Source organism: Lepidochelys kempii, chromosome 10 (genome assembly GCF_965140285.1).
Source record: "Lepidochelys kempii isolate rLepKem1 chromosome 10, rLepKem1.hap1, whole genome shotgun sequence".
Lineage (NCBI taxonomy): Eukaryota > Metazoa > Chordata > Testudines > Cheloniidae > Lepidochelys > Lepidochelys kempii.
In genome coordinates this window covers 13,256,218-13,283,833 of record NC_136389.1, presented here as the reverse complement: position 1 = coordinate 13,283,833, position 27,616 = coordinate 13,256,218, and the positions used below count along the sequence as shown (strand labels likewise).

The 27,616-nt window shown below is 39.6% G+C and overlaps 3 protein-coding genes across 5 annotated transcripts in view; 2 read left to right on the top strand and 1 right to left on the bottom strand.

The window, feature by feature from the left end:
- CHLSN (cholesin) overlaps window positions 1–27,616 on the bottom strand; it is a 241,932-nt gene that overhangs the window by 186,104 nt on the left and 28,212 nt on the right. The gene's annotated exons all lie outside the window — the stretch shown is intronic.
- Window positions 344–10,769, top strand: LOC140918206 (uncharacterized). The gene is made up of 2 exons (XM_073362057.2): window positions 344–454; window positions 5,862–10,769. The coding sequence occupies exon 2, from the start codon at window positions 5,910–5,912 to the stop codon at window positions 6,933–6,935; it is 1,026 nt and encodes a 341-aa protein (XP_073218158.1). The 5' UTR covers window positions 344–454; window positions 5,862–5,909; the 3' UTR covers window positions 6,936–10,769.
- On the top strand, window positions 13,236–18,075 carry GPER1 (G protein-coupled estrogen receptor 1). The gene is made up of 2 exons (XM_073362045.2): window positions 13,236–14,107; window positions 15,506–18,075. The coding sequence occupies exon 2, from the start codon at window positions 15,945–15,947 to the stop codon at window positions 17,019–17,021; it is 1,077 nt and encodes a 358-aa protein (XP_073218146.1). The 5' UTR covers window positions 13,236–14,107; window positions 15,506–15,944; the 3' UTR covers window positions 17,022–18,075.

The following is a 27,616-nucleotide window of genomic DNA, read 5'->3' as shown; positions in this document are numbered from 1 at the left end:
ACACTCACACACCCCTGGCAGTGACTCACATCTCCCCATGTATGCATGCCCAAATCTCCCCCTCCCCCCCCCGCACGCTGATTTATGTCTCTGCCGGCTACTCTGGGTGCTTGAACAGACGTACCCAGGCTGCTGGGGAAGGGACGTGTGTCCCCCGCAGATTTCTTTGTTTTCTCATTTTTCTGCAGGGAAACAAAGAAATCTGCGTGGGACATGAATTCTGCATGCATACAGTGGTAAAGAATTCCCCCAGGAGTAATCTTTAAAAACACAGAACTGTTCAGAAAGCTCCAAGGAGGGACATTCTTTCCTGACCAGCAGATTACCATTGGAATTTTGAAATGCCAACAGTGATCCTGGGGAACCCAGACTATCCCTTGCTCCCCAGACTCATGAAGCTGTGCGACAGCCACCTCACCAGGTCCAAGGAAAGATTCAACTACCAGCTCAGCAGGTGCAGAATGACAGTTGAATGTGTTTTTGTTAGATTGAACGGACACTGGTGGTGTTTACTCACAAGATTAGATCTTAGTGAGAAAAATATCCCAGTGATAATAACTGCCTGCTTTGTCTTGCATAATACCTGTGAGGCAAAGGGGGAAAAGCTGCCACTGGGGTGGAGGGCAGAGGTGGAGCAGCTGTCTGCTAGGTTTGAACAGCCAGACACAAGTGCTATTAGAAGAACTCAATGCAGAGCTATGCAGCTGAGGGAGGTCTTGAAAGAGCAATTTAACAGTCAGCCATAGTACTGTAGCGTGGTGGACTGGGCTCAGTGTGTGTTTGTGGGGGGGGAGCTGGGGAAGTGCGTCTTGTTGGGATGTGGGGTCAGGATGTGGGGTCAGGGTGCAGCTGGTTGGGGCTCAGTGGGGTGTAGGGGGGCTCCTGATGCAGGGGGTGAGGCTTGGTGCAGGGAGGAGGTTCCAGGTGTGTGGGTGGGGGAAGGGGTCAATGTATGGGGAGTTGCGGCCCCTGTCCACCCAGCCCCTGTGCATCTGGAACCCCCTGCACCCACCCACCCCAGACCTGGAACACCATCCCCGCCCCTCCCCCCAAGCCTCATCCCCTCCCACGGTGCAGAGCTTCCTGCAGCCAGGGGAAGTTTCTGGGGATTGACCTGACCCAACCCTGGCTGCTCCATGCAGGAGAGGGGGATGGGGAGCACCATCCTCCCCCAGCCCCCCAGCTGGGACTAATGTCCCTGGGCAGCCAAGGCATCCCCAGACCTCTCTCCCCCAGTGATTTACCTCTCCCCCGGCTTCCCAACAGATGCATCTGAGCTGCTGAGCTGCCAGAGAGTAGTGAGTGAGTACTGATGCAGCTTCTTTTTGCTTCCCCACAGAAACCATTTTCTGCAAGAAAGCAAAGGAAATCTGCGGGGGAGGGGGATGCGGGGGGTTTTCTGCTGCACTGCAGTTGAGCAGAATTTCCCCAGGAGTAATGCTAAAACCACTGCTGACTGGTGTGGGAAACTGACCTACCGTGGGGGAAAAAATAAGACTGCCAGGTCTAGAAAACTTTGGGAGAGGATTGCAGGGTACTTCCACGAAAGTTTCTAAGGAGGATTCAAGGAACATCTCTGTGCACATAAAGTGCTCTGCCTCCCCAACTAACTCTACAACGGAAGGAAAAACAGATAACCCTACTTCTGTCTGTTGCGTCTTCTAGTACGACTAAATTAATAAAAAGTCACTATATGCGTACTGTTACACTGAGGTCAGGCACCATCTCTATATTTAAATATTGTAACGGGAAATGCATTTACACGCTTACCCAAGGTTCAATCCCCAGCATCGTGCTCAGCGACCAGGACTGACCACACTGCAGTGGAGTCTTAAATAAATCCTCACTGGTGGCATAGCTGGACACCCCAGTCGCATATGACCCCCATCCTCCTCCTCCTGTTCCTCCTTCTCCTGACAGTTCACAACAGCCTTCACGCAGGTGTGCACTGTGGGGTCTCTGCCAAGTATGGCATGCATCTCAGCTGTAAAAGCGGCTGGTCTGTGGCTTGGTACCAGATCAACAATTGGCGTTCCTGACCTTCTGGTATGCCTGCAGCAGTTCCTTTGCTTTCACATGGCACTGCTGCTGATCCCTGTCACACTCCTTTGCCTGCATCCCCCCAGGCAATCTGCTCGTAGATTTCCACATTTCCATGACTGCTCCGTAGGTTAGCTTGCAGAGTATCTTCTTTTCTCAGGCCCAAGAGATCCAATACCCGCTTTCTACTTCAAGCAGGAGCACAACTGGATCATATAGCTGCCATGGTCAGTTGGGCAGCTGCACACAAGGCCAGAGCTGATAGGTGTGCTTGTCAAGCTGCACAATCAGGAAAAGGCATTTCAAAAATACAAAGGATTTATAAAGTGAGAGAGGGTGGCTTCCAGTCTCAGTGACCCCTGGGCAGTGGAGTTCACAATCGTAACCAGATCAATATAGGCCATGTAGTGTCTATACTCTCACTGCATCAACCACAGTATGTTGACCATGGCTCAATGCCACCCAGGGAGAGGGTGCTACTGCGCAACTGTAATGGAGCACTTACATTGGCTGGAGACAAATTATAGCATAGACACACGCACAACTAGGTTGACACAAGGTGACTTACATCAACCTAACTTTGTAGTGTGGACAAGGTCTTTCATTCATATTCCTAAAGAGCTACCATACCGGGATAGCAGCATTTACAGAAAAAAACATCCTATTTGAAGGTCCAAAATTTGACCTACTTTGACCCCTTCCTTCACTCATGGGTTTTCTTCAGTATGTTCAAGGGGAGAAGGATTGGGGAAACTAGTATTTCGTGGTCAGTGGGGTCGTTCCCTGGCAGAAAGAAAGGGAACGAAAGCAGCAAGAAAGAGACAGGGACAAAGGCAGCAAGTCACGTGGTCCTATGCTGCAGCATGCTGATTGGCATGCAGTTAACAATTGAGAGAAGTTGCACCTGACAGCACGTCAACATAAGGTAGTTGTTGCAGAGCCAAGGGAGTAGCACTGCACCATCTGATTTTGTAAGGAACAATTTCTGGATTTTCTCTATCTGGGTTTTTTTATGCTTTACAGTCTCCCATGAGAAAACAGAAGTCATCACTGTTAACTCATGAACTTTGTTCTCCAGCTGCACAGGAAATGGAAGTTAAACTTTGTTACCAAAATTGTGCTGACACAATCCAAGACTGTCCTCTTCTTTCTCTTGAGCAAGGAATAGTATTGAAATTCACACGAACCCTGAACTTGTCATCTCCACCACTCAAAATAAAGTTTGTAAGATCTAATTTGAGGACACCCAGCCTGATCAGTGTTGTTTAAAAGAAATGCTTTCAGGAAGTCCAAAATTTGGAAGGGAAGGATGTATGACTAATACACTCAGGGAGTGTACTTTCCCCCGCCTACAGTTTCATTGTCCTCTGTATGTCCTTCTCCATCCCCCACTAGGACCAAGATCTTAGGTAAAAATGCTAAATGCAGTTAAGTGAGTTAGGAGCCTAAGTTCCACTGAAAATCACTTTTTAAAAGGGGACTTAGGTTTCTAAGTCATTTCAGAGCTTTTGATAATGTTACCTAAGATCTTTTGTCCACCAGCCTCTTCCTGTAGCTTGTGCTGTGGAGTTGAAAACTTGGAGCATGCAAGATGATGTGATATAGATGTCCTCTTAGCCCAGCAGGCTCTTCTCCCACTGCCTATTCATCTGTACCACAGAGGTCTTCTGTTTGCAGAAACTATTTCTGCAGTGGTACTTTTCCTAGTCATACAGTGAGAACTCCCAACAGCAAAACAGTCTAGGAGAGAACAAGTACTGCTTTTTAAGGGAACAAACATCACTAAAGAATCAATCATTTCTATGTCACAAGATTATAATACACACACACAAATCAAAATCACATACACCTTTTGGAATAGAAATAATATTAAAACTCAGACTAATTGGGGAGTGATTAGAAGTATGAGAAATGTGAGGGGGTGGGGGAAGAAAAGAAAAAAGATGAGAGTCACAGAATTAGGAGGATTTGCTTTATCTATAAAGAACATTAATAAAAATCTACCTCCATAATATACGTAAGTTAAGGTTATAATTTTCTATGGGGGGGGGGTCTGTCGATTAAAAAATGCCTTCATATTAAGAGTTTACATCACCAGATCCTTTGTGTAAAAAAGTCTTATGTACAGTTGGAGGTACGTTATTCTCGTCATTAACGTGGGCTCTATGGAACCTTCAGATAAGGGAAAAAAACCAGTGTGCTGTCATATCACTTTCTCATTCATTGTCTACAGACGCTGCTTGAACAGATCAGCTTTACATACAATTGAATGAAGTGAAGAAACTTACATTAAAACTATGACTTAGTGCAAAATTAAAATGCTTGTACGCCAAGAAAGTGGAAGAAAAAGCGCAGAAAATAGCATGCTATATTTTTAAACTATAGATATGCCAAACCATTTTTCAATGCTAGCACCACACTTGATCAGTAGAAGTTTGAAACTTGTAATTTGCTAATTACAAACAATTAAACTATTTGAGTTTATTATCTACAGCAAGGAGCTGTTTCAAAATTATATATTCATCCTTTGTAACTAAATTACCTACCCAATGAGAAACAAGTCCATATTTTCCAAAGCAGCTGACTTACCAGTACAAAGTGCATAGAAACTACCTTTTTGACAGTGAATAAATCATGCTTTTAGGTGGTCTATAAAATTTATACACATATTTATTGCGTTCAGTTTCTCTTGAACAAACAACTATTTTCCTACACAGCCTCCTATTTGCTTAAAAGAAAAAAAAAAACATTTGCATGGTAGCAGAATTATTAGAACAACATGAGATAGACCCATTAAAGTTAACAGCATGTCAGCATTATCTCTAAAAACCCCTATCTTCAGGAATTTATAACAACTGTAAAACACATGCTCCTGTCTGAAACTTGACAAATAAGAGCATAATGTATCTGTGAATGTAATCTAAAATTTAAGGGAGATAAATTAAATTTTGCCAGTCTTTAGAGCATAACAAGGTCTAGGCCTCTGTAGTATTTAAAATAAAATGACCATATTATTAATGGATGACAATCTAATACTACAAAAAGACATTTCTTTCTGAGTAGTTCTCAAACAGTAATTCCCCATAATTTTAAATGGCCTCTTCAGCATGGACTGCAATTATGAAAAAAGCTAATCATAACAGAAGAAATCTAAAACTTAAAAATAAAGGAAATTATATGTTTTTTTTCTCCATGTTTTGTGTATCTTTGCATCTCCCAGCACACAGCCTGAGTACAACAGACTGTGCTCCAAGGCAGTCAGCAGGGGCCAAGAGACATGGAATCTTCATCTTGACCACAGCACTGTAATGAAGCCACTTGTGACTGCACCTCTAGTCTACAGGCTGCAGTTTCCTTGCATATGGTATGCATCACCTTTTGGCAAGATGGTGAGGGAGAGTGGCTCCACACAGCAACAGATCCAACATCTTCTCTAGCACCCTACAGATCCCCGGTCTAAGGCATACGGGGCTGTAGGATCACTGAATCCTTCCCATCCTCTGCACAGCAGAACTGCACTAGTTTCACATCCTCAAAGACTAACAGGGAGGAAGGAAAGTAAAGGGGACATGAGAGCATAGATAAGAGTAGAGCAGTCAGGATTTGTCTTGCTACAAATATGAAACTACATAAGCTACCTGGAAATTACTAACATGAAATTGGTAAGGTTTATAAAATATAAAAAGGTGACTACCTTATACTGAAAAAATAGGTTTGAAGAACAAGAGCTCAGGAATATGTGGCTATAAATAATCTAAAAACATGTGAATGAAGGACCATTTAAACTGTATTTTTAAAGATGTGTTTTACTTTCATTTTAGGTTGCCATTTCAATCTTCATAAAAAAGGAAATAGCTTTACACAGAAGGATGATTTCTCACAACATGACATGGATAAGATATCCAAGCCGGAGCTTTGACCCATCCATCGAAATAGAAGACCTCATAGTTTCTCAAAATGTCATATCAAGATTTATGCACTGCTACATTGCCTTCTTTGTACCAACAGGTTTAACAGCCGGCATATTTATCCTGACCATCTTCATAAAGAACTATTTGCGGCATAGTGTCTTGGAAAAATTAGACATATTTCTTTTTTATTTCACCATCAGCAATATTGTAATGATATTTTTTTCATTTACTGTCATAACTAGACCTCACTATTTAATGGCAACCCACTTAGGGTGTGGAGCGCTGTCGTTTTTTTTCAATGTGAGTTATTTCAGTTCTCAATATCTTCTGATTTTGATGCTTCTTGCTTTTTTACTCAATAGATTCCCACCAAGGACTGTTTTGATGACCAAAGCAACTCAAAGTCCAATGTTATGTGTTGGATTTGTATTAACATGTGCCTTCTGCATATCACTGGTAGTGGTGGCATTGCTAGGCACAGATAACTACCACAAAGAAACAGACTGCCAGTTAGATCCATTATTCGCATGGCCTGAATATGAGATTATTAAATTCAGCTTTGGGTTTGGAATTCCATTGTTTTTCCAGATACTCTGTTTTATTCTATTTTTTGTTAAAGCAGCACAACCAGAAGCTCCAACCCTAAGAGAGAATATTCGAACTTATCTGGCTGTGCTGACTATAACCATAACAATGTTTGTATGCCGTCTGTTTTACAACATCATGATTCTCTCCAGGACCACATTAAAGATACACAAAAACATTGGAACTCCCAAGAATGAGCTAATGATGAATATTGCTGAGATAGTCTTGTTTAGTGAGAACTGCATTAGTTTGATATTCATACTTTGTCTTCATAAACCATGCCAGGCTGGAATACTGAAAATCCTAATGAATCTCACAAAAGTCTGCAGAAAAGATACTACCAACAATCGTCCTGAAATGCCAGTAACAGAGATACATGGTGAAAATGGGTCTCACTGACTTCCCTCCCCCCACAAAGTATTGAAACTTTTTCACTTGTTTTATCAAGAACTGTCCATCTGTTTTGGCCCAACACTAGACCTACTTTACAAATATCTGAAGACAAATGTTGTTTGGGACCTACCGTCAAGGATTTTAAAATGAAAAGAACTGGTTTATGTTGGAATTTCTCTAAACCAAAACAAAAAGTCTAACGTCTGCCAGAACAGCATGCTTTCTTGATGACTTCAATGCACAAGCACGGAACTAAACAAAAGCACAGCAAAAGCATCTTTACCAAAGACAAAATCAGGAGGGAAAGACATTCTGGTTTCACAATGGTATTTCCATGCAACTGGAATTTAGTGTACTAGAGACTGACAATATTTATCTATTACACAAATAATGGCTAATTCGAAGGGCCATAGCAGTAAAATATGGCCCAAGAGTGAAAAATGTCTTGAAATTGTGATATTGGCAGAACTGCGATATATTGTACAGTATTCCATAATTTAAAAAAATACTGTGTGAACCTGAGAACATTCTCTCCCCTCCCTCCACCCTCCCTCTTGGAGCCCATCAGGGGATTTTTTGCCTTCATTCCCCTTGTGGACATAGCAGTCTTTTGAGAGAGATGGATCCATTTAGCTCCATCCAGATTATAAAGGAGGTGAGAGTGTCTCTTTGAGCAAGAGGGAAATAAAGGCCTAGGGCAGTGAAGGCCCTGGAGGTGAAGCCTCTAGGAAGAGTGAATCTTAGCATAAGGTGTTTAAAAAAACAAAACAATTATAAATAAAGGTAGATCCCAAGAGGGGAGAGTTTGGACTCTAATGCGGGTTCTGTGTACTCTGCTGAGAACAGGGTAGGGACTAGCATTTGGTCCTAGAGTTGGGATACCCTAATACCCACTGCACAAAGAGGGAAAATGGAAGAAATTCTGATATGGAGGGTAGAACAGCAACTACACTATCAGCCAGTTCAGAAAGCCCCCTTGCAGCATCAGCACAGGCTGAAGTCCAATAACTACCAGTTTCAGATGCAAATGAGGCTTACCTGGTTTCTTCTGAGTGGGGAGTTACTGCAGTTCAGTGGGGCAAGGAATCATGAACTATACATTTAATCTCCCTTGCCCCCTTTTTTGACACGGCAGTGCAAGCTTCATACAAGGCTTTGGACAGGCATGCGGCCACAGGTTACAAGACTATAAGGACTTATTTTGGACTGACTGGGAGGTCTCATAGGAGACTTACCAGCAGAGGTTTTGAAGTGAGCTCTTTCCGTCAGGGGTGCAACCCCATTCCTTTGCTCAGTATTTGATGGCTTGGGAACTCACCGGCTCAGGCATAATACCCAGGTGGTCAGGGAACAGTTGGATTTTATAACAGTGGAACAGTGCTTGGAAAGTCTGCCTGAGAGGGTGAAGGCTTGTGTGGACAGCTGGTGTCAGTGCACCCTGGTACAGGCACACAAAGAGGACTAACTGGAAGTTAAGCCACTAGAGATAACCATTGCCCTGTCCTAAAAATAAAGGAGGACATCCAGCTGGACAGATGGTAGAACTTCCACATAGAAGAACAAGGGAGGAACCAAAAAGGATGCTTGCCCAGAATCCCGTAAAGATCCAACACCTTTGACCTATTGTCAATTTCCAGAGTGGCCAACTTGCACATATAAAAAAGTCCTGCTGTTTCTGGAGCGTGACTACATGGAGATATGTGGTCCCACTAAAGCCACAAGGAGCGGGCTTCTGACAGGAACACAGTGCCAATACAACTAGAAGGGGGACAGAACAAGACCTCAGAGATTTGGGAGTGACCAAACGTAAGTTAGGAGGTCTTTGTCAAGAGTGAGATACTACACTTGTGTCAGCATGCGACTCCTGGACAGAATCCATGACTTTTGTTTCCCTATTTGGGAGTCATATGAATTGACTCTGTCCCCCTTATTACCATGGCCCTCTTGCCAGGAGGGGAGACTAAAGCATTTCCCTGGAATCCAGGGCACATACTGGGCCCTTGCTAATGGTCATGACAAGGAAAACACCATAGGCAGTGAGGCGACTGGGTTCAGTGGCAGCAACATGAGATTGGGAATTGGGTCCTGCATGGGTTGAACAGGAGAAAATGAAGGTGAGCCCAGGGAGGGGCTGGAAGGTATGTAATAGGGTGGTGGACTAAAACCCCTTATTGGAATATATACGTCATCCTAGGATCAGGTGCTCGACGCTTCCATTAAGATTCAGGGTAATCACTGCTGGGACATAATAGCAGGAAGGTCCATTTAGTTCCAAACAGGATACAAGGGGGTGGGAGTATCACTAGAAAGAACTGGGACAGAATTGGTACTGTAGGAACAGCCAAGGGAGGGAAAGAAACTTCAGCTAAGGTTTATATGGTTATGTTTTTTAAAGTTATCGCTTTATCACTACGGGATAAAGGCTGAACCTATTTACCAAAACGGTAGTGTGCACTTTCCTTCCCTTACCAGCATCAGCTCTGTTAGCCACTCTTTCTCCTGCCAGACTCGCCTAATTTGCTGAGAAATAGTCCACATTTATTTCTGGCCATATCACCAAAAATTAACCAATGGCATTAATTAAAAAAAGTCAAGAGTGGATACTACATGAAATATGTACATATGCTCCTAGGCACCCAGTTTGCTCTGGAAAAAGCCTTTGTCTTTCATTGTAATGCAAGAGATATAGGCTGCTGATTGCTGGGCTGTTTGGGCGTGAATTTTAGTGCTGATGAAATACATTGGAATGGCAGCGCTAGAGGCTAAGGACTTGCCTTCACTGCAACATTTAGCTCAAATTAGTACATGCAAGTTACTCAACTCAAACTAGCCACTGGAGCTCCAGAGTGACTTAATTACAAGCACAAAATGATTGGATTAGCAGTTGCCTGATTCAAGATGCTGCATCCCCTATTACATTCCTAAAGTCAGCAGCACTGGAGCTTCAGACCACACCTATTGATGGAATAGCTAGATCAAAAGTACCACTTAATTTAGTTTAGAGATTTTTAAATCTGGGCATGAGTTGTGTTGGAGGCAAAACGTGAGTTACACTACAAGCTAACAAGGCTGCAAGGATGAGCCCTGAAGCCCTCTATATAGTCACAGAACACATAAACCTCAGACACTAACAACAAAGATTTCCCCACAATGTCCTGCCAATAAGACTAAACCTGGCCTGGAACGAAAGGATAGGTGAAAGGATAGGTTTTACCCTTGATTCCTTAGTTTTAGGCACTGATTTGCCAACAATGGGGCCAATTAATGCCAATTGTGTTGGTGGGTTTTATGTGGACACATGTCCTCAGACCTGGGACATGTCTGAGAAATGAGACTGATGTACCCAGCAAAGGCTGCCAGGCTCAACTGGGATTTCCAGAAAGCACTGCTGTTTCTTTGGACGGTGGATTGGGTTAGTTTTTTAATTTCTTATTCTATTTTTATACTGATTGCAATGTGAAATGGATGATTAGTTATAGAGTTCTAATGTTGTGTGTCTTTTTTCTTGAAGTTTAAAAATCTAGGATACTAAACCCAGTTTTTTGTAACACAATTTAACAAAAATAAAATTTTTACAAAAATAATTTACCAGTGATCCAGATGGTCTCCATTTGAGAACAGATTCAATTTTTTAAAATTGCTAATAAGAGAAATGTATTCGCTTGCCAATAATTCTGGAAAAAGCTGATCCATAAAATACACACTATTAGAGACTTTCAATACTTCCAAGAGGCATGGAAAACAGCTACCCACTCCAGCTCAGATCAAGATCATTGTTAGTAACTGGGGGAAATTACCAGAGACTGCCTGGGGTTGGGGAAAGGGTGGGGAGTGAGTCCAAAGGGAAAGGATGTCACCTAAGGGTTTTGTTTGTTTTTTTAAAAAAGAAGGTAAAAGTAGTGTTTGTCAGGAGAAAGATGGGGGAGGGGGAAGATAATTTGGGGAAGAAGAGAACAATCTACATCCAAAAATAAACTATGTACTGAGCTTATGCATTTCAATTATATCAGAAAGATAAACATCCTACTTTATATTTTCTACAGATTTAACACTTTGTTAATTTCAGCAAAGTTATAGAACACTATTACTAATTCCAATTTTTCTGTATGCTGCTTTTATATTTACTTAACAGTTTTGCTCCTCTTTCCACTGGGTACAGCTTCCCTTCCATCTGGGAATGCTCCAGCCCCTGCTATCTCAGTCCTGTCCTCCAAGGCTCACCTACTGCACAGCTCCCAGTGCTGTCTCAGGGCTTGTCTTCACTATGGGGGTAGGTCGATCTAAGTTATGCTACTCCAGCTATGTGAATAACGTAGCTAGAGTCGACATAGCTTAGGTCGACTTACCCCAGTATCTTCATTGCGCTGTGTCAATGGGAGATGATCTCCTGTCGACTTATCTTAATCTTCTTGGGGAGCTGGAGTACCAGGGTCTGCCATCAATTTAGCGGGTCTTCACTAGACCCACTAAATCAAGCCCCATTGCATTGATTGCAGCAGCATCGATATCCCCGTAGTGGAGACCAGCCTTCACACTTCTCTTGGCAGATTCTAGCAGCCTTCACCTCATACATCCCTGAGAAGCTCTAGCAGGCTCCTCCGCAATCTGCAGCCAGCAGGAGAGGCTGCTTTGCTGGTAGCATGGAAGGTGGGTTGCACTGCTTGAAGTCCTCCTTACCCTGCTCTCACTTAGGCTCCTACTTCAATTACAAGCCCCACTCTTTCTGCACCATAATGGCGGGGATAGAGGAGTGAGGCTGCTGTTGCCAAATTATGTGGGAGTGACGGCTGTTCTTATATATTTAATCTGTAAAACTATTACTAACACATGAGAGCACATAGGAATTGCAGTCACTAAATCCTGTATGTTAAAAATAAATAAAATTATTAAATACCATTACATACTTGACTGAAAAATCAAAACACTCAATTGTTATATAGTCACAAATAAGCCCCTTGAAAAAAAATCACAATTAAGCAACTACTTCTATTCTCAGTCTCACATATCCCTTATACAGAGGTACCAGTAATTATCAAGTGCATTCTTAGCGACAATAAAGTTGATGACTTACGTCAGGAAGTACCATAAACTCCAATAATGGCATGATTGTCATTTAACATGGGTTGTTAAGATACCCTTTACTATCGAATGTGTCTGGAATATCAGCAAAGCTAAGGAGATAGAAGGGGTACAATGTTCATCAGCCACAAAAATCTGTTTGAACCATTTTATATCCCTTTTTACCATGGCAAGGCTTAATGCTAAAATGCCACTAGATTAATCAATAACATTGACGTTATAGCTGGACAAACAAATCTACATTCATATTTGAATATGTTTTCACCTTTTTTTTTTTTTTGAGAAAAGTTCAGAGAAACTTCAGTAGAGCATAACCCCTTCAGACTACAAAAAATTTGTAATGAATATAGAACTCATAAAATTATAATAAAACAATGCTGTGTTTGACTTTTTTCTGCTTTATGAAAAAAAGCTACTTAATGGCGAGTTTCAAAAAAATATCTTGGCCATTTAAAAAAATGTTTGTTTTCTCCAAAATGCCAAAAGAATTACTACTTTTTACAAAATTATGTATTTTAATATAAAGCCAACTGATGTTTAGAACTTGGAAAACAAACGCCTTAAACAGAACCTTTATTTTGGTGATGCTGTCCCCTCTATAACTGATCACAACACAGGGAGGCAGCATTTTTGCTACAACGGGGCTAAGAAATGCCCATCATCCACTTACCTTCTCTGTGCAAAGCCCTTTTACTCAAGTTTTACACAAGAAAACAAATCTCTTTCCTCTGTTACTTAAAATAAAATAAAATAAAATAAAAAAGACACCAAAACAACTCAGGGAATTTTAACAATGTTTTGTAAACATGTAAAAAAGGCATCAGGCTGACTACTTCTATCCCAGGTTGAACCTGTAATCTGAACTTCTGAAAATCCTGAACACAAGGATACATGCTTAACAAGACCTTCTGCAGCCTACCTTAGGAGAGTAGCTACAGAATACTGTATAGAAGTGGAGCAATGAGAGGCATTTTACAATAAAAGTCATACCATAAATATAAAAACAGAAGTAAAACAAACAGCTCCAAACATTGTGCATATAAACTTTAGTTTTGTTCTTTCAAATGAGAAATAAGGGTTTAAAACATTTATCTGGTTTTAGAATGTTCTAAGACTTTCTTTCCAGTTATGATAGAACAATTCTGACAACCAGCAGGTAGCGTTTGTGCAACTGTCAGCTAAGCTCTCTTCCCCTGGAGAGGAAATGCAAAACTCCACCTGCCATACTGGGGTTTGGAAGCAAGACTGATTCTCCAAATCAACTGCATCATTAAGCTTATTTCATATAGGTGGTTTTAAGCAGAACAACTACGCAGAGTCAAGTTGAGGATACATGTGCATATGGAAAATGAAATGCAAAGGATTAACAGAGAAATAGGACTCGCAAAGAGGATCGGAAAATTTTAGTCAAGTTTTCAACTCATTCATTAACTAGACTACTATTTTTCTGAAGTTCTAATATTTCTCTTTGGACTGTGAAAGTCTTTTAAACTCTTAGATAAACTGAACTATTGCTATAGATGCACAGTAAAATATGTTTCACTGCTACTCAAAATTAATATTTGAACTGGTGCTGAATGAGCATTTGAATCTACAGTTTTATCCTCCCTCAAAAACAAGGGAAGGGTAAAATGAAAGCTATATTAAGCATCGTAAAGATAGTTGATAGATATGAGGGAAAAGATTAATGTCTAGTACTGGTAAAGAAAAGGAACCAGCAAAAATGGGGTTAATTCTAGCCTAAGGAAGCCTGTTCAACACCACTTCAAATGAACACAAATTAGAAGGACCCTGGGAATCTATAAAGCCATGTTTTATTACCAAGGATCTGCAGTAAGATCTGCATTTGCTGCAAAACAATGACAGTCATTTATTTAACAGAATATGCTTTTATATGGATTTTTTGTTACTGAATTGCTCAACAGGTGACATTCAGTGCAGCTTCGTATCACCTAAATAACATTAAAAGTTTTGACTGCTGGTATAGCTGAAATTAACATATCCACTAACAGTGTATCTGAATATAAACCAGCCTTATGGTGTTTGGAAGAAAATCAGATCCGAACAAATGACTGTGGATGGACACACAGGAATCAAAGGTAAATTCTAACACTTTACATAGCTACAAACAATGTAATCGTTGAAGGTATTGGTTTGGTTTTGGATAGATTTTTATGCATAGTTAGATTATCTTTACAGATCTACCTTTCTGAAATATTAATTTTTTAAAACATTAATTTTCCCTTCATTGCATCTGAAGCAGTTTATCACCTTATTCAAGAACAAAAATTGTTTCTATTACGAATATTTCAGAAAAAGGCAACAATTCAAATATATATGGCATGTTTAGATCTCTAATTGAAAAATCAGAATGACCTCTGATAAACAAAATTTCATAAAAATGCTTTTGTATGAACAAACACTTGCATTGCAATAATGCCTCAAAATATATTCTGCTAACTACTAGCAATAGCTGGAATTATTTTTAAGTCATTAAGTCAAAAAATAAATTTCATAATAGAAGATATTTTAATTCTGTCCAGTTCTAATAGCCTGATCATTTTCTCTCCTGGGAATGTGCACCACCAGTATTTTAAATCACTAAGATTTAAAAATAATAAAAAGATAAAGCATCTATTAATTTATGTATTTACCCAAGCATATCTTTGCATGTCTTTTACAGGTATACATTTTCATTTTTATAGTACAGAACAGAATGTAATCATCTTACTACTAAAAGGTTTATTATTTTTAAAACAAAATTAGGTAAAATCAACTTTAAAAATATTCAAATTGACCATTTTCTTGCCTTTTTTTTTTTAAACTTGGAAACTTTTGCCAAGATTTCAAGTTTACATATAAAATTACATTTATATAAAGTTCTTATTTTTCACGCTCGTGTGTTGTTTTCAACTCCATTCCCATTATGGAAGTTAATGCAGTATAATTTATTGCAAAGAAAATAAGGTTAAACATGAAGATGGTATAAATTAATACAAATTCACATTATCTTGAGGTTTTAAAAGATGTCTTTTCCTTCTGTCTCTTTCTCTGCAAGCAGAAGGTACCAAGGTACCATCTGTCTAGATTTTTTCTAACATTTTTGCAGCCAAAGCCTATGCTACTTAATAAGCTTGCTATTTGACTAGGAAAACAAGGAATATGATACATAGGAAAGTTCCTCTCTTCTACTCCAGAGATTCATGGGTCAGCTTCACTGATTTATCCCCCCCTCATATTTATCAATGTTAAGAGTTCCTGATTAGCACACATCTGATCAGGTTGCTCCTAATACTCTCTCTCTCATGTACATTAAATGCTTTTTTTTGCTGAACATTTGTTTATATGTATTCAAGCATCATGTTCCTAAACATACAATCAGTTGTGTATGTAAGTGTAAACCCACAATCCATATACCATAGAATACCCGAGCTTTAAAAAAGTTAAAATAAATCATCTAGGCATGAGTTTAATAATTTTTCATTTACTAATTGCAGGTGCAAGGATATTCAGTAATTGTTAAAAGGAACTAACAGACCTAAAATTCTGCCATTTTCCAATCTGCAAGAAGGAACATTTGTGAAGAAACATTTGTGTACGTGCAATTCAACTACCATTAAGTTCAGAAAGGTCCTACATGATCTGAAACATTAATTTTCTCATTTGCCTTGTGCATGGCATCTTACAAATAGCAAATTTCTTAAACGGTTTACTTTTCTGTAACTGATAAATTTCAGCTAATTTCAAGCCTACTTGGTTTGGCTTCCATTCCATTTCCAAACAGTTTAAACATTTTATACAAAAAAAAGTAAACCTCTTTCCAAATCCTTAAAATGCTTGTTGTAACCTCTGTGGAAATCCCAACAGTTTAACCATTTTGGCACTGAAAGTCAAAGCGTGAATACCGATGTAATCTTTCCAGCAGAGATCCTAACCATGGAATCTTACACAGGAGCAGTATCACCATTTATTTGTAACGGCACATCTTTTGAACTAAATGGATCACATTTATGCAATGAAAGCATGTCTTCTATCTTGGCTGATAAATCAGAAGAACACCAACAATACATTATTGGGCTTTTCTTATCATGCCTTTACACTATTTTCCTTTTCCCTATTGGTTTTGTGGGAAACATTCTGATTTTAGTTGTGAACATAAGTTTTCGGGAAAAGATGACTATTCCTGACCTGTACTTCATAAACCTTGCAGTAGCGGATTTGATTTTAGTTGCTGACTCCCTCATTGAGGTTTTTAATCTTGATGAAAAGTATTATGATATCACTATAATTTGCACTTTCATGTCTCTGTTCCTTCAGATCAACATGTATAGCAGCATTTTCTTTTTGACATGGATGAGTTTTGACAGATACATAGCACTTGCAAAAGTAATGAGGTCCAACATATTTCGTACAATGCAGCATGCTAGATTAAGCTGTGGCCTCATATGGATGGCATCTATCTCTGCAGCACTAGTGCCATTTACAGCTGTACATTTGCAGCACACTGGAGAGGTCTACTTTTGTTTTGCAGATGTAGAAGAAATCCAGTGGTTAGAAATAACCTTGGGGTTTATAATCCCCTTTGTGATCATCGGTCTTTGTTACTCATTAATTGTTCGAGTTCTTGTAAAAGCACACAAACACAGGAGTCTTCGACTACGGCGCCAAAAGGCTCTTCGAATGATTTTTGTAGTCGTCCTGGTTTTCTTTATTTGCTGGCTACCTGAAAATGTCTTCATTAGCGTTCAGCTTCTTCAAGAGAAAGGAAAGACTCTCTCTTCAGGCAACCAATCTTTTCGGCATGATTATCCCCTAACAGGACATATTGTAAACCTAGCAGCCTTTTCTAACAGTTGTTTGAACCCACTGATTTACAGTTTTCTAGGTGAAACTTTTAGAGACAAATTACGGTTGTATGTTGAACAGAAAACTAAAATGACAACGTTCAGTCGTTTTTGTCATGCTGCCCTAAAGTCAGTCATTCCTGACAGTAATGAGCAATCAGAAGTTTAATTTAGTAGTGCTGTATAAAAACATAACTGAAAATTGCACAAATATAGAACAAAATGCCTGCTACTAACAGTAAAATATAGGTATGTAGAATGCCCTGCTGAGTATTGAAGGTTTATACTCTAAATATTTTTATGACAAAACTTTGATGTGGAAGAATACATTTTAGTCAGATTTATATTTAATCATCAACAGGATTACTAAAAACTGACTAATAAGGGGCCTTTAGTTTGCATTATACATGTATGAATGATAATTTATCAGGAAACGTTATCAGACTAGGAAGAATAGAGATAACTCGATTATCAGAGAATAGCTACTTTGCTGTCATATGCTAGGTGTTCCCATTTAAATAATGAAGCTGCCACAACAGTGGGAAAACTCATTACAACACATTGATGTGGAGATGCAGAAAAAAAGTTATTGATTTACCATCCAAATATAGCCATTTGACAACTTTGCTAAGAACTACTGTGCTATACACAGGACTGTATATGCTTTCTGTTCTAACATACGTTTCAGGCATTGATTTTTTTGTTTGTCTTAATGTAATATAGAACTAGGATGAAGATTTTTTTCCTCGTTTGTAATGTTCACATCAACGCTTCATCAAATCTGAAGTCACGCATATTATCCTCCTCATCTGTATTACCTTATCTCAGAGAATCCATCAAAACAAAATTCACTGCTTCACTTTATTTTTGAATATTGTCCATAGAAAAATCAGGGTCTTTTGTCACAAGCACAAACTACAGATTAAAGTGTCCTAATTATCGAAACTACTGCTATCTTCATTTTAATTTTTGTGTGTGTATGTATACACACACACACACACACACACAGACAAACACATTTACGTCAGTCACTACATTTAAATGAAAATTGAACCATTTTAATATTGTAACAATATTGGTCTTGGTTGTAAGAATGGAATATTGCTGTTTTTTTAAAAAAATACTTGTCTTCTACAAAAAAACGACAGTGTAAGAAACTCTCATTAAAATGTTGGAAGCCTCATTATTTTTGGAATCACACAATTTCTGTAACTGAGAAAATGATGAGCCATCAGGTCTTTTTCCAAATCCACTGGCCTTTCTGGATCTTAGGTACCTGCTGGCTTCTTTGTGGATTTTCTCCTTCACAGAAAAGTCATATCAAGAAGAAATAAAAGGAGGAGTTACGCAGTGGATTGGGGTGGGGTGGGGAGGAAGAGAGACATACGACTTTTCCAAATTCTGCGAGCCTGGAAACTAATAAGTGAGCTTTGAACTCAGATGCCCTGACATATAGCATGTAACAGGTTACTGCAAAGCCTTCACACAAGGTGCTATCAAGTCTTAAAGATCACGTTAAGACCACTAAAAAAAACCCATAAACATTAAATCAGAGCTGCACTGAAATATTCCTTGTTATGTCTCTTGAAATGCACAGAAGACTACACATATAAAATCTCGCTATGTGCAGGCAGTTACACATGCAAATCTCTCCAAACTGAGATAAGAGCCCTTCATTCCTACTTCTCATGTATTCTACATCGGCATGGTTATGACATATGAACAAGTATTTTTTAGATAATTTTAAAGAACATTTCTCATGAAATTACATTTCTTCTGAAATACCCGAGTTTCTTAATGGAAGCTGCAGTCACAAAGGACTTAACCTATAGGTGCCTAGGTACAACTGGGTGATGGGTGGATTAACAACACATTTAGCTAGACAGATATTCCTCAAATTGATTTACATGAAAACTGTATGTTGGTGTTTCCTATACCTGTTTGTTCTGGTGTTATTTGCATATTTTCGTCATCCACAGCATCTAAGGAACAATTTCACTTTTGCATATCTTTCCCGTGGGAGTGTGAATCCATCTCCTCTCAGGGAGGATGTCCGCTTTATCATACCTTCTACGTGTAGAATGAGTTGCTATACAACACTTAGCAACAAATCTCCCATATTTCTGCTGTCTAACATGTGGTGTTTTGTCCTTTTCCCACCCACTTTCATCTCTGCAATTAACCAACATTATTCACCAGCTATTGATTTGTCAGTGTATATTAACTTCATCATGGAAAGATTGGCATTTCAACTGACATAGAATCAAAGGAATGGATTCTTCTCTCAGGTAAGCACTGCAAATGATAAAAGAAAGCCACATACAAAAATCATGCATGTACAAAAATCCTGGATTGTTCCTGGCAAGTGTCAAAATTACCAACATATCTTACCTGTAGTCAAAAAAAAAAAAACCCCAACCCAAACCAGAAACCAATATCATTAGATTTTATTTAAGCTCACAAGAGGATTGCCTATTCTGTTTTTGGAGGCCCAAAGGAATGTTTCTTCTTGTTATTCATGGATTGTAATTATATCTGTTGGATCTATGTGTTGGAAGAAGGCCTTTTCATCAGCAATAACAGACTATACAAAAAAGAGAAAGCATTTATGTTCAGAGATCTACCATGATAGCAAATATTAGCAGAGCTCCCCTTCCTGTGAATTAGCTGTTTCTACATGTAAAATATACTGGGAGATCGTAATCACATACTATTTACAAACCCAGTTCCAAAGGATGTCCCAACATGAGTATCATGTTCTAAACATGATAAATGTCTAACTTTGGAAATAACTAATTTTTGACAATGTATCTTCAAAACTCTGAAAACTTTTTGTAGTCAGCTATTTTTAATGTTCAGATACCACAATGATACCTAGAAATATCTAGGCAGGTTAGATTGTTATAGAGTGAAAAAACAATGTGTAATGTCAGGAATGACAAAATATACAATTCCTCTTACTGCCATAATGTACCACATTTAGACCCAAAATTACAAGTATGCCTTACCAGGATAAAAAAAAAAAAAAAGCAGTTTTCTGCTGCCTACATATTTTAGCTCTGAATATAATTATGTGCTTCTTGAAATCCTAGCTATAGTTCTTCAATTACTCACTAAATAAATCCTCTGCTAGGGTGCAGAAACAGCTCACCTCCTCCCACCACTTCTCTATCTTCTGTTTTTTAAATTCATGTAAATGAAGTAACATTCACATACATGCCATTCAACTTCTATGTTTGCTTTACCATCTACAGCTGCAATTAAACATAATCTGCCTACACCATCACATATGGGATCACTTGTTTCAGGAGTTCATCCATTTACAGAAAGGACAATAATTTGCCAAAGCATGTTTCCCCTGCCCTTCTTTGAAGTTGGAAGGTGTGTTTATCATTAAGTATGAAGTGCTTTTGTGGGGGAAAAAAGGGGTACTCTGGGTTGCTCTCCCACTTTCTTCCTCAACATCACCTTTGAGTCCCACAATACAATGACCTGCTCTTTAGCCAAGGAAGGTAGGTCAAATCTCCAACTGGAGACCATTAACTCTGTTCCAAACACTAGATCATTTAAGAAAACATGCCTCCTCCTCACTTCCAGTTCACTCCCCCTACCAATCTTCAACTCCCTGAAAGAGAGACTGGGTTTACGACTCAAATTCAGGTCTCCTGTATAGCAGGAACCAAAGATAAAAGTTATAAGTATTTTGCATCTGCTATTGATTTTGAAGGGAACTTTTACCTGCAGCAAGATTCTAGAGAATTTAGAAAAAATTTAAAGATATAAAACTTCATTATTTTAAACTAAACCCATAATCTAACTGCAATATTTGTATTGCCAATTGTGTGAGGAACAAACAACAATTTTTTGCGTCACTGGACAGACCTATCTTTTGTCAAAAAACAATTTTGCTTTAATCTAAATTAATTTAATTAGCAACTATTTCTAAGAACTATTAAATTTAATTTTAATTAATGCTTTTTATAAATTTAATTGCATTCCAGAAAATACTCTGAACAATTAGATTTCCACTGTAAAAAATAAAGGATGTCCCAACATGAGTATAAATTATCAAAAATCAAATTAAAAAATGTAAAATATAACTTCAAAGGTAACCACTCAAAATTCTGAATAATTTAATCTTTGGAAAGGACTTCATGGGCATTGTTAAAATGTTAGGTGGATGCTTCACAAACACTGTATATAAAATCTATGCACATTACAGGTGCTTAAATACCTTGCTGTATTGGGGCCTATATGAAGTGTCCGGAGACATGAAAAAAAATACAGTATTACCGCTAACGGTATTATTTCAAAAGTTCCCAATGAATTAGGAGCAAGTCCCACAGAAAATAATCAATGAGACTTGTACTCCTAAGCCATGTACGGGCTTTTGAAAATCCCATCTTACACTAACAAACCTGTCTCTTGAATATGTTCAGTATTAGCAAATGCCAAATAAGGAGATAAACCAAAAGAGTGGTCCGTACAAATGAATGACACATCCAAATATGTTGTTTAGTGGAAGATTTATAATCAGAGATGAATAACTATAGATAAGTCACTAAAGCAATTGCCTCTGGCAGCTGTGCACAACCTTTTGTAGTGATAATCAAGGTGGACCATTTCCAGCAGTTGACAAGAACATGTGAGGAACCGTGGGGGGGGAATAAACAAGGGGAAATAGTTTTACTTTATGTAATGATACATCCACTCCCAGTCTTTATTCAAGCCTAATGGAATGGTGTCCAGTTTGCAAATTAATTCCAATTCAGCAGTCTCTCGTTGGTGTCTGTTTTTGAAGTTTTCGTTGTTGAAGCATTGCGACTTTTAGGTCTGTAATCGAGTGACCAGAGAGATTGAAGTGTTCTCCTACTGGTTTTTGAATGTTATAATTCTTGAAGTCTGATTTGTGTCCATCTATTCTTTTATGTAGAGACTGTCCGGTTTGGCCAATGTACATGGCAAAGGGACATTGCTGGCATATATCACATTGGTAGATGTGTAGGTGAACGGGCCTCTGATAGTGCGGCTGATGTGATTAGGCCGCATGACGGTGTCCACGAATAGATATGTGGACAGAGTTGGCAACAGGCTTTGTTGCAAGGATAGGTTCCTGGGTTAGTGTTTTTGTTGTGTGGTGTGTGGTTGCTGGTGAGTATTTGCTTCAGGTTGGGAGGCTGTCTGTAAGCAAGGACTGGCCTGTCTCCCAAGATCTGTGAGAGTGATGGGTCGTTCTTCAAGAGAGGTTGTAGATCCTTGATGATGCACTGGAGAGGTTTTAGTTGGGGGTTGAAGGTGATGGCTAGTGGTGTTCTGTTATTTTCTTTGTTGGCCTGTCCTGTAGTACTTCTGGGTACTCTTCTGGCTCTGTCAATCTGTTTCTTCACTTCAGCAGGTGGGTACTGTAGTTGTAAGAATGCTTGATAGAGATCTTGTAGGTGATGTCTCTATCTGAGGGGTTGGAGCAAATGCGGTTGTATCATAGAGCTTGGCTGTAGACAATGGATCGTGTGGTGTGGTCAGGGTGAAAGCTGGAGGCATGTAGGTAAGTATAGCAGTCAGTAGGTTTCCGGTATAGGGTGGTGTTTATGTGACCATCACTTATTAGCACCATAGTGTCCAGGAAGTGGATCTCTTGTGTGGACTGGTGCCGGCTGAGGTTGATGGTGGGATGGAAATTGTTGAAATCATGGAGGAACTCCTCAAGGGCTTCTTTTCCATGGGTCCAGATGATGAAGATGTCATCAATGTAGCACAAGTAGAGTAGGAGCCTTAGGGGACGAGAGCAGCTAGAGCTCACTGGTCACCTGGTGCTGGTTCTACTCCTTTTTTCCAGCTGCTAAATTGCATTCAAGCTAAAAACACATTAAATACTTCCCCAGTACTACTTCAGTATGTAAGCAAATTGCTGTAGTTAGCACAAATGTTATAGGACTGCAATAGGGAAGTGAGGTTGTCTGTGAAGTTGTGAATGGTAGAGGAGGTGGGTCCACAGGAATCTCTCTATTAAGTAGTAGTCCATACTATGAAAAAGTATGAGAATCCATGATTTAAGAATTTAGGATCAGCTCTTTGATAGCCAAGTCAAAAAAAAATTTAAATGTGCATTAAAATCTAATACTATTTGACAGCAATTTCTACAGAAGTAGGAAAAATCTGAAATTTAAGTAAAGAAATCAGCTGTATGAAGCAGCTAATTTTGCTTTTTAATAATTATCCACCCTGGTAGCCCATTGGATTGGTTTGATTTTTGTTTAAAAAAAAAAAAAGGCAAATGAAATCAAACTTTTTTTGTTAAACTTACAGCAAAAATATAGATACTTTATAAGAGTAAAACTATATTTCTAGCTGGTTTTAAAAGATTCCAAAAATGGCTTAAGGTCTTAACCAAGGTTAATGCAGCTAAATTTTTCCATGGCAAGAACAATACTGGGGAGGAAGTTCCATTCCCCCATACTCCACCTGAAACCTCTTCCTTGGTTACCCATTCTGGTCACCATCCAGACACCTAAGACACTCTTGACAGGGCTGCCTACAGCAGAACACAAGTCACTACTCCAAGAGAAATGCACATCTCGTTGGCCAGCAGTAAATTTCATGCCTGCAATATTGATTACATTCATGGAAGTCTGTGGCCATGAAACTTGCTGCATCTGTGCCTTGCTATATAGGGGATGCTCACAGCAGGTTACAATGTTTTTGTTTGTTTACATTTAACAAATTTGTTGCCAATGAGCCGTTTTCACCTTAGAATTGGCAACAGCAAGCAAGGGATATTTTATTTTTTTTAAAGGTGACAACTCTGCTTATTCTTCAGTTCTGCTGTCAGGGTTTCAATACCATGTCTGACCCTCTGCTACATGTTAATGAGCTAGCCATAGGATCTCAGAACATGAACAATCTTCATTCAGGTTTCAGAGTAACAGCCGTGTTAGTCTGTATTCGCAAAAAGAAAAGGAGGACTTGTGGCACCTTAGAGACTAACCAATTTATTAGAGCATAAGCTTTCGTGAGCTACAGCTCACTTCCTCAGATGCATATCGTGGAAACTGCAGCAGGCTTTATATATACACAGAGAATATGAAACAATACCTATTCCCACCCCACTGTCCTGCTGGTAATAGCTTATCTAAAGTGATTTCCAGCACAAATCCAGGTTTTCTCACCCTCCACCCCCCCACACAAATTCACTCTCCTGCTGGTGATAGCCCATCCAAAGTGACAACTCTTTACACAATGTGCATGACAATCAAGCTGGGCTATTTCCTGCACAAATCCAGGTTCTCACATCCCCCCCACCCCCATACACACACAAACTCACTCTCCTGCTGGTAATAGCTCATCCAAACTGACCACTCTTCAAGTTAAAATCCAAGTTAAACCAGAACATCTGGGGGGGGGGGGGGTTAGGAAAAAACAAGAGGAAACAGGCTACCTTGCATAATGACTTAGCCACTCCAAGTCTCTATTTAAGCCTAAATTAATAGTATCCAATTTGCAAATGAATTCCAATTCAGCAGTTTCTCGCTGGAGTCTGGATTTGAAGTTTTTTTGTTTTAAGATAGCGACCTTCATGTCTGTGATCGCGTGACCAGAGAGATTGAAGTGTTCTCCGACTGGTTTATGAATGTTATAATTCTTGACATCTGATTTGTGTCCATTTATTCTTTTACGTAGAGACTGTCCAGTTTGACCAATGTACATGGCAGAGGGGCATTGCTGGCACATGATGGCATATATCACATTGGTGGATGTGCAGGTGAACGAGCCTCTGATAGTGTGGCTGATGTTATTAGGCCCTGTGATGGTGTCCCCTGAATAGATATGTGGGCACAGTTGGCAACGGGCTTTGTTGCAAGGATAAGTTCCTGGGTTAGTGGTTCTGTTGTGTGGTATGTGGTTGTTGGTGAGTATTTGCTTCAGGTTGCGGGGCTGTCTGTAGGCAAGGACTGGCCTGTCTCCCAAGATTTGTGAGAGTGTTGGGTCATCCTTTAGGATAGGTTGTAGATCCTTAATAATGCGTTGGAGGGGTTTTAGTTGGGGGCTGAAGGTGACGGCTAGTGGCGTTCTGTTATTTTCTTTGTTAGGCCTGTCCTGTAGTAGGTAACTTCTGGGAACTCTTCTGGCTCTATCAATCTGTTTCTTTACTTCTGCAGGTGGGTATTGTAGTTGTAAGAAAGCTTGACAGAGATCTTGTAGGTGTTTGTCTCTGTCTGAGGGGTTGGAGCAAATGCGGTTGTATCGCAGAGCTTGGCTGTAGACGATGGATCGTGTGGTGTGGTCAGGGTGAAAGCTGGAGGCATGCAGGTAGGAATAGTGGTCAGTAGGTTTCCGGTATAGGGTGGTGTTTATGTGACCATTGTTTATTAGCACTGTAGTGTCCAGGAAGTGGATCTCTTGTGTGGACTGGACCAGGCTGAGGTTGGTGGTGGGATGGAAATTGTTGAAATCATGGTGGAATTCCTCAAGGGCTTCTTTTCCATGGGTCCAGATGATGAAGATGTCATCAATATAGCGCAAGTAGAGTAGGGGCTTTAGGGGACGAGAGCTGAGGAAGCGTTGTTCTAAATCAGCCATAAAAATGTTGGCATACTGTGGGGCCATGTGGGTACCCATAGCAGTGCCGCTGATCTGAAGGTATACATTGTCCCCAAATGTGAAGTAGTTATGGGTAAGGACAAAGTCACAAAGTTCAGCCACCAGGTTAGCCGTGATATCCCCGATAATGACTTGAAGAGTGGTCAGTTTGGATGAGCTATTACCAGCAGGAGAGTGAGTTTGTGTGTGTATGGGGGTGGGGGGGATGACTTGAAGAGTGGTCAGTTTGGATGAGCTATTACCAGCAGGAGAGTGAGTTTGTGTGTGTATGGGGTTGGGGGGGATGTGAGAACCTGGATTTGTGCAGGAAATAGCCCAGCTTGATTGTCATGCACATTGTGTAAAGAGTTGTCACTTTGGATGGGCTATCACCAGCAGGAGAGTGAATTTGTGTGGGGGGGTGGAGGGTGAGAAAACCTGGATTTGTGCTGGAAATCACTTTAGATAAGCTATTACCAGCAGGACAGTGGGGTGGGAATAGGTATTGTTTCATATTCTCTGTGTATATATAAAGCCTGCTGCAGTTTCCACGATATGCATCTGAGGAAGTGAGCTGTAGCTCACGAAAGCTTATGCTCTAATAAATTGGTTAGTCTCTAAGGTGCCACAAGTCCTCCTTTTCTTTTTGCGAATCTTCATTCAGATTTATAATTTAGGCATGCTTTTTTCAAAGGTGTTATCAAAACTATTTACATTGACATGTTACTCTAAACTTTTAATACTTGGCTTTAGGCTTCCTTTTAGCCTTCCTTCCCATCATTCAGTGATATGACAGAACGAGGAGCTAAGAATAAACAGCTACCTACTGAGCCAACCACGGTAGCTGACAACTGCAAAAGCACTGCAATTCTGCTTTGTTCTGAGAATCTGAGATAGCACAGCTTCATCTCATTATTTCCAGCTCTGCCACTCAAGTACTGCAAAACTACAGTATACTTTGATGAGCAGCTCTGGTGAATTTTGTAGCAGCATTAATGATAATGTGAGCCTCAGTTTTGGAGACTGAAGTAGCTTTGATAGTCTCCAGCAGAGCTAATGAACTCCAGTGCCCAATCCCATGGGCTACTTTCCAACCATTTTTTCCCCCCAAATTCCCATCTCCCTCCACATCATATTTTTAACAATATGTTCTTTTCCATGACAATCTTATAACATGGTTACAGAAAATAGATTTCTCCCCATACATCGATACATTTTGGAATATTTTTAATATACAGGATTTTCACTTAAAGACAATGCTGAAAATTATTTAGAATATGATTTTAAAGGTTTTTGAAAAAATATTTTGTGATAAACATTGTGATTTAAGAGTTTGGAGAAGGATGCACTATTAACTAGAAATATTTACAATAATGCTTTGCAAGTTCAAATAAATAGAATTCTAAATAGGGATGGTCTTAGCATTGGGTACAATCCATTATTTAAAGAAATTCTGCTTAGCTTTTTACTTCTGTATTTACTAATAACTACTGTGATGATTTGTTTCAGAGTAGCAGCCATGTTAGTCTGTATCCGCAAAAAAGAAAAGGAGTACTTGGCTTATGCTCAAATAAATTTGTTAGTCTCTAAGGTGCCACAAATACTCCTTTTCTTTTTGTGATGATTTGGAGAATCTGTCTATGCACAACTTACCACAATTTCATAACATCAACCAGAATTCATATCATTTGTGAAGTCAGTCATATTCTATCAGGGCTGTGTTCAGGTATCTTAGTAGTCCCCGATTAGGGACAACAGAAAGTAGTTAAACCTTGATGGCTCCCATTCAAATTGGGAGTGTTTTAGGACAATGGGATGGCCATATCCTAAGTAAAACCAATTTTCTCCAACTTCTCTGCAAAAGAGAGTGGGGTTGGGAGAGTGGAAAATCCCCAGAGAACAAAGATCAGACATTAACACTGGGTTTTAGAGACTGCAAGGCCGGGGGGGGGGGGGGGAGGAGGAGGAGGAGAGAAATCGGAGGAATTCACAGAGACAAGTATCAGAGGGGTAGCCGTGTTAGTCTGTATCCACAAAAACAAAGAGGAGTCTGGTGGCACCTTAAAGACTAACAGATTTATTTGGGCATAAGCTTTCGTGGGTAAAAACCCCACTTCTTCAGATGCATGGAATTAAAATTACAGATACAGGCATAAATATACTGGCACATGCAGAGAAGGGACTTAC